Here is a 12,269-nt window from a genome sequence, read left to right as displayed (position 1 = left end):
GGAAAATGGATATTACGAATACATTTTTTTTTGTTCACATATACAATATGTCTACTTTATGTTTGCATCATAAAATTGACGTGTTTTTACTTTTGGAAGACACCAGAGGGCTTCAACGGTCAGCAGCAATTTTCCGATTTTTCAAAAAATGTTCAAACTCAGTATTTTTCAGGGACCAGTTCAGATTTGAAGTGGATTTGAAGGGTCTTCATATTAGAAATACCCCATAAATGACCCCATTATAAAAACTACACCCCCAAAAGTATTCAAAATGACATTCAGTCAGCGTTTTAACCCTTTAGGTGTTTCACAGGAATAGAAGCAAAGTGAAGGAAAAAATTCACAATCTTCATTTTTTACACTCACATGTTCTTGCAGACCCAATTTTTGAATTTTTACAAGGGGTAAAAGGACAAAATTTTTACTTGTATTTGTAGCCCAATTTCTCTCGAGTAAGCACATACCTCATATGTCTATGTAAAGTGTTCGGCGGGCGCAGTAGAGGGCTCAGAAGGGAAGGAGCGACAAGGGGATTTTGGAGAGTACGTTTTTCTGAAATGGTTTTTGGGGGGCATGTTAACTTTAGGAAGCCCTTATGGTGCCAGAACAGCAAAAAAAAAAACACATGGCATACCATTTTGGAAACTAGACCCCTCGGGGAATGTAACATGGGATAAAGTGAACCTTAATACCCCACAGGTGTTTCACGACTTTTGCAAATGTAAAAAAAAAAAAAAAATTTTACCTAAAATGCTTGTTTTCCCAAAAATTTTTTATTTTTAAAAAGAGTAATAGCAGAAAATACCCCTAAAAATTTGAAGCCCAATTTCTCCCGATTCAGAAAACACCCCATATGGGGGTGAAAAGTGCTCTCCTGGCGCACTACAGGTCTCGGAAGAGAAGGAGTCACATTTGGCTTTTTGAACGCAAATTTTGCTCTGGGGGCATGCCGCATTTAGGAAGCCCCTATGGTGCCAGGACAGCAAAAAAAAACCCACATGGCATACCATTTTGGAAACTAGACCCCTCGGGGAACGTAGCAGGGGGTTAAGTGAACCTTTATACCCCACAGGTGTTTCACGACTTTTGCATATGTAAAAAAAAAAAATTTTTTTTTTACCTAAAATGCTTGTTTTCCCAAAAATTTTACATTTTTAAAAAGGGTAAAAGCAGAAAATACCCCCCAAAATTTGTAACACAATTTCTCCCGAGTACGGCGATACCCCATATGTGGCCCTAAACTGTAGCCTTGAAATACGACAGGGCTCCAAAGTGAGAGCGCCATGCGCATTTGTGGCCTAAATTAGGGATTGCATAGGGGTGGACATAGGGGTATTCTATGCCAGTGATTCCCAAACAGGGTGCCTCCAGCTGTTGCAAAACTCCCAGCATGCCTGGACAGTCAACGGCTGTCCGACAATACTGGGAGTTGTTTTGCAACAGCTGGAGGCTCCGTTCTGGAAACAGTGGCGTACCAGACGTTTTTCATTTTTATTGGGGAGGGGAGGGGGGCTGTGTAGGGGTATGTGTATATGTAGTGTTTTTTACTTTTTATTTTATTTTTTGTGTTAGTGTAGTGTAGTGTAGTGTTTTTAGGGTACAGTCGCACGGGCGGGGGATTACAGTAGTTTCTCGCTGGCAATTTGAGCTGCAGCAGAAAGTTTGCGGCAGCTCAAACTTGCAGCCAGATACTTACTGTAATCCTCCGCCCATGTGAGTGTACCCTGTACGTTCACATTGGGGGGGGACATCCAGCTGTTGCATAACTACAACTCCCAGCATGCCCGTTGGCTGTCGGTGACTGCTGAGAGTTGCAGTTTTGCAACAGCTGTAGGCACACTGGTTATGTATCACTGAGTTTGTGACCTAACTCAGTGTTTCACAACCAATGTGCCTCCAGCTGTTGCAAAACTACAACTCCCAGCATGTACGGTGCATGGTGTACGGTGACTGCTGAGAGTTGTAGTTTGCAACAGCTGGAGGCACACCGGTCGTGAAACACTGAGTTAGGTAAAAAAAAAAAGTTTCACAACCAGTGTGCCTTCAGCTGTTGCAAAACTACAACTCTCAGCAGTCACCGACAGCCAACAGGCATGCTGGGAGTTGTAGATATGCAACCAGCAGATGCACCACTACAACTCCCAGCATGCACTTTAGCTGTTTGTGCAAGCTGGGAGTTGTAGTTATACAACAGCTGAAGGTACACTTTTCCATAGAAAGAATGTGCCTCCAGCTGTTGCAAAACCATAAGTCCCAGCATGCCCATAAGGGAATGCTGGGAGTTGTGGTGGTCTGCCTCCTGCTGTTGCATAACTACAGCTCCCAGCATGCCCTTTTTGCATGCTGGGAGCTGTTGCTAAGCAACAGCAGGAGGCTGTCACTCACCTCCAACGATCCTCGCCGCACAGGTCAGTCCCTCGTCGTCTCCGCCGCCGCAGCTGCTCCTGGGGCCCCGATCCCAACAGGGGCGCCGGGGATCAGGGTCCCCAGCACCCGGGGTGCACGTCCCGCACCCGCTCACGTCCTCCAGAAGAGGGGCGGAGCGGGTGCGGGAGTGACACCCGCAGCAGACGCCCTAAATGGTCGGCCGGTAATCCGGCCGACGAATCAGGGCGATCGTGAGGTGGCACCAGTGCCACCTCACCCCTGCAGGCTCTGGCTGTTCGGGGCCGTCTCTGACGGCCCCGAACAGCCAGTAATTCCGGGTCACCGGGTCACTGGAGACCCGATTGACCCGGAATCGCCGCAGATCGCTGGACTGAATTGTCCAGCGATCTGCGGCGATCGCCGACATGGGGGGGCATAATGACCCCCCTGGGCGATATGCCGGGATGCCTGCTGAACGATTTCAGCAGGCATCCGGCTCCGGTCCCCAACTGGCTAGCGGTGGGGGCCGGAATTCCCACGGGCGTATGGATACGCCCTCGGTCCTTAAGGACTCGGGATGCAGGGCGTATCCATACGCCCTATGTCCTGAAGAGGTTAACATACTTTACTGATGTAGTAGTATGCATTCACTTTTAAAGTAAGGAGGTAAGAATAGAAATGTTGTGGACGGTCTTGGAAAGAAAACATCCTGACTATTCATTTTTAAATAATAAGTAAGAAATATATTAACCCCTTAAGTACACAATCCATTATGACCTTAAGGACCAGAGCATTCTTTGCACATCTGACCACTGTCACTTTAAGCATTAATAACTCTGGGATGCTTTTACTTATTAATTTGATTCTGAGATTGTTTTTTCGTGACATATTCTACTTTAACATTGTGGTAAATTCCAAAATTTCATGAAAAATTTTAAAACATTGCATTTTTGAAGCTCTTTGCTTGTAAGGAAAATAGACATAACAAATAAATTATATATTGATTCACATATACATGGCATCATAAAGTTGACATGTTTTTACTTTTTTAAGACATCAGAGGGCTTCAAAATATAGCAGTAATTTTAGCAGTAATATAGCAGTAATTTTCAAATTTATCGCAAAATTTTCAAAATCTGAATTTTTCAGGGAACAGTTCAGTTTTAAAATGGATTTGAGGGGCATGGCCAACCGCTGAGGAGAGAAGATGCAGGAGTGAATAGCTCCTGCATAAAACCCGATAAAAGCCGGCTAAAATCGGCTCTACACCTTTAAATTTGAGGAATTCTTAACCCTGAAGAGGACTGGACCACGCAGAGGCTGCTTTTTATAACTTTACCGGATCCAGAATGCTGTTCTGAGCCGATGCGCTTCCAGCACTGACTGGGCTGCAGAGCGGGAGGGCGCCATTTTCCCCTAAGGGCGCTTCTCTTACCTGCGCTGGACGAGCTCAGAGCGAGGGGCTGACTGACTTCTGCTGCCGCCTGCTGTCTCCCACACCGGACAGGTGGACAACAACGTTATGAGGAGGGGGATCGCTGCCACGATCCTCGCTGTGGAACAGAGAGACTACTGTGCAGGTACAAGGGAGGAGGAAGGGCTCCATAACTAAGCGGTTGCATATGGCCGTTCATTAATTACTATCTCCCTCATTGTCCTCCTCAATAACTTCGGACTGCATACCAGGGTTCGGGGGGTAACTTATCAGCCCCTGGCATATGTAACTCAGATCCAGTAATCGAACGGGGATTCTGGACAGTGGGGGCAGTTAAACAGGCCTGCTGACCTACAAGACGTGAGGGTTGTGCTTTACTACGCCACAGCGGCACACCGCCATCTTCTGCCTACCCTCCATTACCCTTACAGCTCCTCAGCAACACTGATTTAATAACTACAAGCTATTGTACTCAGGAGCAGACACGGATCTGCACTTACAGAGCTGGCTGGATTTTCACTAAAGGTTGGATCTGTATTAAAACATCTCATTTGAACTGTTCCTTGCTACTTCACCATTTTTGTTGTAAAGGGGGACTCCTCTGCCTAAAGAGACTATACTCTCAACCAGAAACGTTACTTAACATACCTGAACTGCCTATCTTTTACCTAATTCCCTATGTGACTCTCTTCACTTTACATTGATACAGAATATTTGAGCAAAATCTATACCATAAAGAGAGGTGCAATTCTTCTAACTCACCCCTAGATGGTGTTGGTGTTCTGCAAATAATATTCACTGCAGTGTCTGACAATACAGAACCCCTCTGTTATCCTATTTGACACCTATACTGGACTTGTTCTGGCAGGCTGTTCTTTGTCAAGTTATGCCTGCTAGGCATGGAAGAAAAACGTCTTCTGCCAAACTAACTAAATTCTACTCACCCAAATCAGGTGCAGCTAAATCTGTGCCCGCAACTACTGGTGCCTTTCATACTCCATCTCCAGTCAAAGATATCTAATTTTCGCCTAATTCACTACCTCACTCAGTGAATCCACCACAAAAGGCCTCACAAAAGCACTTAGATGATTCTAGTCTCCCACCTAATATGGAAAAAGCCATGAGGTCTCTATTTCAAGAATTTAGAGAAAACCTACAAAAAGATTTCATGACCTCATTAAGTGCCTTTACTTCAGAGGTTAAAGATATAAGAGAAAGAACAAATCATCTTGAAAATAAAATGGGGGAATTTACGGAAGCCCACAATGCTCTGGTGGACGACCAAAATGAATTGAATGAAGATATGTTTGCAGTTAAGCTTAAACTAGCAGATCTTGAAGACAGATCGCGGCGAAATAACATTCACTTTCGGGTATCCCCGAATCCATACAATCATCAGACATTAAGGAATTTCTACTTGATTACTTTGCTGTTTTAATTCCTGATGCAGACCAGAGAGACATGATTATCGACAGGGCCCATAGAATCCCTAAACCATCTCACTTACCTACTACAGTCCCAAGAGACATTCTTGCACGTATTCATTTTTACCATTTTAAAGAAGAAATACTAAGAAAAGTAAAAAAAAAAACTGTTTTGCCAGAGCGTTTTTCCCAAATAACGTTATATGCCGATCTGTCTGCAACTACACTAAAAAGAAGGAAAGCATTTTCTATATCAACAACTATCCTCAGGGAAAATGGAATTATGTATCGCTGGGGTTTTCCGGTCAAACTTTTAGTTTCAAGAAATGGAAATACACATGAACTGAGAACTCCTGAACAGGCCCTTCAACTCATGGAAAAATGGTTCCCTGACTCCATTCCTGCTAAAGAAAGAACCCCTCCAAAAAGAAAGGCAGATGCTATTCATCCAGAATGGAAAAAAAATGGGTTCCTCATCTACTATGGACGCTCAGCCTACTTCCCGTTCACCTTCCAACTCGTCTGGTTCCAAACCTAGGGACGAATCTCCGACTTGAACATTCACATGGTTCCTTATTGTTATGATTACATACCTTTGTGGCCTACTCTGCTCTGTTGCTCTATTGACTGTCATAGTTTTATATTAATGTTTCCTCAGGTATAATTTTGTTTACCATTTGAGACATAGTGTGTTATATGATATCGGGTTAGGTTTTAGAGATCTCTCTCTATAGTGCATTACCAGTTGGTTTTACATTCTAACTACATTCTGTCTTACTGACATAATCTCCTACCCTCAAGCCTAACCTGTGTTTTACGATAGGTGAGGGCATGTTCACTTTGAACAAATGTTTATAATGTTTGCTTGTTCCTTTGTCTTACTCCTTTTGTTTTTTCTCCCTACTTTCTTTAAATGTGGCTCCACGGACATCTTCATTCTTTCTTCTCAAACGCATCATAAATGGACAACTGGGTCTCGGACTTGGGTAAGTGACCAGCTCAACCAAATTCCCATGCAACACTTAGATGGTGGTTAAAATTTCTACGTTAAATGTTAAGGGATTAAATAGCCCTTTCAAAAGATCGTTATTTTGGAATGAGTGCTCTCGTTTAAAGTGCGACATTATATGCGCACAAGAAACGCATTTGCTTAAGTCCTAGACTCCAAGACTTAAAAATAAAATGTTCCCTTTTATGTTTTGTACTCCTAACAAAACTAACAAGAAAGGGGTATTAATTGCCATAAAAAATACTATAGCGTTTCAATTAGTCGATGTGGTATACGATGCTTATAATAGATATATACTTTTAAACTGTATTATAAATAATGAGAAGTTCACCTTAGTTACACTATACGCCCCCAACAAAAAACAAGGGAAATTTCTTTCACATGTTATAAAAGTTATCAATCAACACAAATATGGAGCGATTTTACTGGTTGGTGACTTTAACCAAGTGATGTCTCCCACAATAGATAAATCCCGTTCGAAACACACTGAAAAAAACACCACGACATATAACACTTTATTTAAAGAGGATCTCTATGACACATGGAGGACACTTAACGCTAGTGACAGGGACTATACCTTTTTTTTCTCACTCTCATAAAGTATATTCTAGAATAGATCTTATTATTTCGGATAAGTGGTTACTCCAGAAGGTGGCCTCTGCGGAGATAGGTATAATTAGTTGGTCTGATCACGCCCCGGTATCTATTACTATTACGGAACAATTTAATTCACCATCATATTCTCCCTGGCGTATAAATAATTCTCTTCTTAATGATCCAAATCATAAGTTAGCTATAGAGACGGACCTGAAGGAATTTTTTTTTACAATGAATGACCCTAACGATACGGATGTACTCACGAATTGGTGTGCGCACAAGGCTGTTATAAGGGGGACGCTTATTAAATTGGCAGCTACCAATAAAAAACAAAGACTTCACAAAACACAAAAACTATTACAAGACATCAAAAATATGAAAGATTTACATAAACAGACTAACGAAACCGGCCTCTTATCTGAACTTAAATCCCTTCGCTTCCAATTGTACCAAGTCCTACATTATAAATTTGACTATTTATTCAAAAAACTAAAACTCAATTTTACTGGCAAGGAAATAGAGCAGGCAGGATGTTAGCGAATAAATTTAGGACTATTGCGGCAAAATCAAAAATACCTTACCTTTACAATATTGTCCCCTTTCCCCCTTAATATTCGCCATGATAATGGAAGCTTTAGTGGAAAAAATAAGGAGGGATCCCGATATTTCAGGCTTAAAAATAGGAGATAGGGAACACCGTATAGGCTTATTTGCTGACAACGTAATTGTAATTTGCTCTGATTCTGAGAAGTCTCTTTCTTCTATGTGCAGAATACTTGAAGATTTCAAAAATGTATCATATTACAAAATAAATGAAACTAAATCTCTAATTTTAAACTTGGGCATTCCTGCTAAACAAGTTAATATTCTTAAATCTAGATTTCCATTTAGCTGGTCCTCATCTTCTTTGCAGTATCTTGGAATTCAGCTCTCTTACCCTACATCACAGCTTTTTAATGATAATTATGTCCCACTACTGAAAGATGTTAACAAAACAGTCTCACATCTAAAAACAGCGGGTATATCATGGTTGGGTCGCTTGGCAGCTATAAAAATGATGATCCTCTCTAAGATATTGTATGTATTTCGGAACATGCCTATTCTACTCCCAATATCACACTTAAAAAATATCCAAACAATTCTAATGAAGTATATTTGGTGTAGTAAAGCCCCTAGAGTAAGAGCAGAAACTTTATATCAACCCCTTCTTAAAGGGGTAGTTGGATGTCCATCTGTGCTCCAATATTACAGATCAGTAATTTTAGATCAACTCCGTAATCTCTGGCTTGGCGATACTTCCAAGCAATGGGTACATATAGAATCAGTAGTTCTGGGAAGACACACGATTAGGAATATTCTTACCTTAGAGTTCTCTAGAGTTTTTTCACTAAAATTCTGTTTCTTCTTTTATCAAATTTACCATTTTTACAAGAGGTAACAGGAGAAAATGCCCCCCAAAATGTGTAACCCCATTTCTTCTGAGTATGGACATACCCCATGTATGGACGTAAAGTGCTCTGCGGGCTAACTACAATGCTCGGAAGAGAAGGAGCCACATTTGGCTTTTGGAAAGCAAATTTTGCTGAAATGGTTTTTGGGGGGCATGCCACATTTAGGAAGCCCCTGTGGTGCCAGAGCAGCAATAAATAAATAAATAAATAAAACACATGGCATACTATTTTGAAATAGTGAAAATGCCCACTGCATCCCTTGTTACGTTCTTTGAGGGGTGTAGTTTCCAAAATGGGGTCACATGTGGGGGGGTCCACTGTTCTGGCCTTCAATTCCAGACAAATTCTCTCTCCAAAAACCCAATGCCCCTCCTTCTATTCTAAGCCCTGTAGTTCGCCCGCAGAGCACTTTATATCCACATTTGGGGTATTTCCATATTCAGAAGAAATGGGGTTACAAATTTTTAGGGGATTTTTCTCCTATTACCTCTTGTGAAAATAAAAAAAATTGGGTAACACAAGCATTTTATTGAAAATAATAAAATTTTTCATTTTTATGTCCAAATTTAACAAAAATTTGTCAAACACCTGTGGCGTGTTAAGGCTCACAATACCCCTTGTTACGTTCGGTGATGGATGTAGTTTCCATAATAGGGTCACATGTGGGTGTTTGTTTTTTGCATTTATGTCAGAACCGCTGTAACGATCAGCCACCCCTGTGCAAATCACCTCAAATGTGCATAGTGCGCTCTCACTCCTCAGCCCTGCTGTGCCCCCGCAGAGTATTTTATGTCCACACATGGGGTATTTCTGTACTCAGGAGAAATTGCTTTAAAAATGTTGGGGGTCTTTTTTTTGCCTCTTGTGAAAATTAAAAGTATGGGACAACACCAGCATGTTAGTGTAAAAAATGTAATTGTTTTACACTAACATGCTGGTGTAGACCTTAACTTTTTCATTTCATAAAGGGTAAAAGGAGAAAAAGCCCCCCAAAATTTGTTCGGCAATTTCTCCCGAGTACGGAAATACCCCATATGCGGCCCTAAACTGTTGCCTTGAAATTCGACAGGGCTCCGAAGTGAGGGAGCTCCATGAGCATTTGAGGCCTAAATTAGGGATTTGCATGGGAGTGGACCTGGATGCAAGCGTCCGATACCAAAAAAAATTCTACGCCAGTGATTTCCAAACAGGGTGCCTACAGCTGTTGCAAAACACCCAGCATGCCTGGACAGTCAATGGCTGTCCGGCAATACTGGGAGTTGTTGTTTTGCAACAGCTGGAGGCTCCATTTTAGAAACACTGTCGTATGAGAAGTGTTAAATTTTTACTACGGCAAAAACACTACCCTGCACAAAATAAAAAGTACAACACTACATATACACATATGTAGTGTTTTACTTTTTATTTTGTGCAGTGTAGTGTTTTTAGGGTACATTTACACAACGGGGGTTTACAGCTAGTTTCCCGCTGGGAGTTTGAGTTGCGGCAGAAAATTTGCCGAATCTCAAACTAGCACCAGGAAACTCACTGTAAACCTCTCCCCGTGTGAATGTACTCTGTACATTCACATGGGGGAGGGGGCAAACCTTCAGCTGTTGCAAAACTACAACTCCCAGCATGCCCTTTGGCTGTCCGTGCATGCTGGGGGTTGTTGTTCTGACACAGCTGAAGGCACACTGGTTGCAAAACACAGAGAGTTTGTTAATTAACTCAGTGTTTCGCAACCAGTGTGCCTCCAGCTGTTGCAAAACTACAACTCCCAGCATGTACGGTATGTCATTGCATGGTGGGCATTGTAGTTTGCAACAGCTGGCGGCACACTGGTTGCGAAACACTGAGTTAGGTAACAAACTCAGTGTTTCGCAACCAGTGTGCCTTCAGCTGTTACAAAACTGCAACTCTCAGCATGCATTGACAGCCGAAGGGCATGCTGGGAGCTGTAGTTCTGCAACAGCTGGAGGCATACTACTACAACTCTCAGTATGCCCTTTGGCTGTCCGTGCATGCTGGGACTTGTAGTTATGCAACAGCTGGAGGCACACTTCTTCAAAGAAAAAATTTGCTTCCAGCTGTTGCATAACTACAAGTTCCAGCATGCACAAATAGCCAAAGGGCATGCTGGGAGTTGTAGTTTTGCAACCAGCTGTTGTAAAACTTAAACACCCAGCATGCCCGTTGGCTGTGCATGCTGGGAGTTGTTGCTTAGGAACAGCAGGAGGCAAGCAACTCATCTCCATTGGTATCCTGCCGCCGCCAGTGAAAACCCAGCTGCCGCTGCCGCAAGGGGCCTCTGCCGCTGGCCCCTCTTCCAGGGACCCCCACCGCTTCTTCCAGGGCCTTGCCTGCCCCGATGGAAAGGTAAGGGACACCCGACTGCAGCGATCGCCGCCCAGCAGGCTCGGTGATTGATCGGTCACCAGGACCGATCAATCACGCAATCCTGAGGTGGCACCTGTGCCACCTCACTCCTGCTGGGTAAGAGTGATTGGGGCTGTCTTGGACAGCCCTAATCACCCTTTTTTTCCCCCGGTCACCGGAGACCCGATTGATCCGGAATCGCCGCAGATCGCCGGTCGGACTTGACCAGCTATTTGCGGCGATCACTGACATGGGAGGGACCGCCCCAGGCATTGTCACGGGATGCCCGCTGAACGATTTCAGCAGGCATCCCGGACCGGTCCCCGCCCGGAGAGCAGCGGGGTCCGGAATTCCCACAGGCATACAGGTACGCCATGTGTCCTTAAGTGGTTAAAGTTTTTTTGGTTAGACCATCCCCATTCTCTTCCCAATATTAAGCATTGCAAATTCCAACAAGACAGAACAGAATACAGGATTTGAGAGTTAAATTTGTGCCTTCAATCTTACCGGTTTAATGCCAGTGTCCAAGCTCCTTGCATGTCTTCCACTTCTATATATATCTGAATATTTCCAACCTCCACAGCTACAGGAACCCATACACTGTGTGAGCTTTTCAAACCTCTGTATAAGTACAATTTTTGACAACTTGTGAATGAGCAAATGTCTATTGACACGATGTAAAATAACTGAATGCCCATATCTGGATCCTTCCATCCTGTCAAAAATAATATTTATAAATAGTCAGGAAAAATGACCTTGTTTTGTGCATATGTGATAGAAGTAAGCATGTAAATACCTTTGGGGTGAATTAACCAAGACTGCAGTGTCCATACATTTTCACTCATGCTGAATTTATTGAGAGGCGCACACCACTAAAATATCTGGCTCATCTGAGGCTGACCATGTGGTGGCCTCAGAATCTATACCAGCTCCTAGCTGGCATAAAGTTCTGATACAGTTTATGCTTGCTTGCTGGCATAAATTGTAGTAAATTCAGCAATGGGGACACCACGCACCACACACGCACTACAGACTACCAACCCTTGCCCCTGCCCACTTCAGCACAGACCTTGCAAAAAGTTGCAGATTTTTGCCCAATTGCTAAAAAAAATACGGCAGGGCTCAGAATCACTTGTGATAATGAAACTACAAGAATAGACAGAATGAAATGGTAATGCATATAGCAGTTGATCTTGTCCCTTGATAATATTAGTATTTTTAGGTCATAGTAAATGTGCTGTAGTGACCACCTCTCACCGATCCTGGCACTGATCGAGTCAAGATCCCATTTGTTAATTGCAGCATGATGTAAGTGCTGCTGTTATTGGTTATTGGATGGTTCAGCAAACAATCCACGGTGTTGGCATCCTAGCATTGTTTGCGCCAAAAATTGCGACTTTTTGTCAGTTCTAGAAATGTATGCAAAGCACCTTTCTGGCACCACTTGGAGGTGTGCCCTCTTAAGAAGCATCAGAACATGATTTGGGATTGAATAAGCCAATCTACTAAACTTCCCCAGAAGGAGAAGTAACCCTTCGGTAGAGAGCTGTTTTAAGGTTCTTGCCTCTCAGTATGGTATGATGCTGGCAAAGAGGCCTGTGTCGTGGGCTTGAAGGGATAATTATTTT

General features: G+C 42.9%; 1 protein-coding gene across 1 annotated transcript in view; it reads right to left on the bottom strand.

Moving 5' to 3' along the window:
- LOC130297299 (polycystin-1-like) overlaps positions 1 to 12,269 on the bottom strand; it is a 396,912-nt gene that overhangs the window by 168,233 nt on the left and 216,410 nt on the right. The window contains exon 23 of the mRNA XM_056549607.1: positions 11,149 to 11,356. Within this exon, the coding sequence (XP_056405582.1) occupies positions 11,149 to 11,356 (208 nt within the window). The remainder of the gene's footprint in view (positions 1 to 11,148; positions 11,357 to 12,269) is intronic.

The sequence above is a fragment of the Hyla sarda genome, chromosome 13, assembly GCF_029499605.1.
Source record: "Hyla sarda isolate aHylSar1 chromosome 13, aHylSar1.hap1, whole genome shotgun sequence".
Classification (NCBI taxonomy): Eukaryota; Metazoa; Chordata; class Amphibia; order Anura; family Hylidae; genus Hyla; species Hyla sarda.
This window is presented reverse-complemented; position numbering and strand designations above follow the sequence as displayed.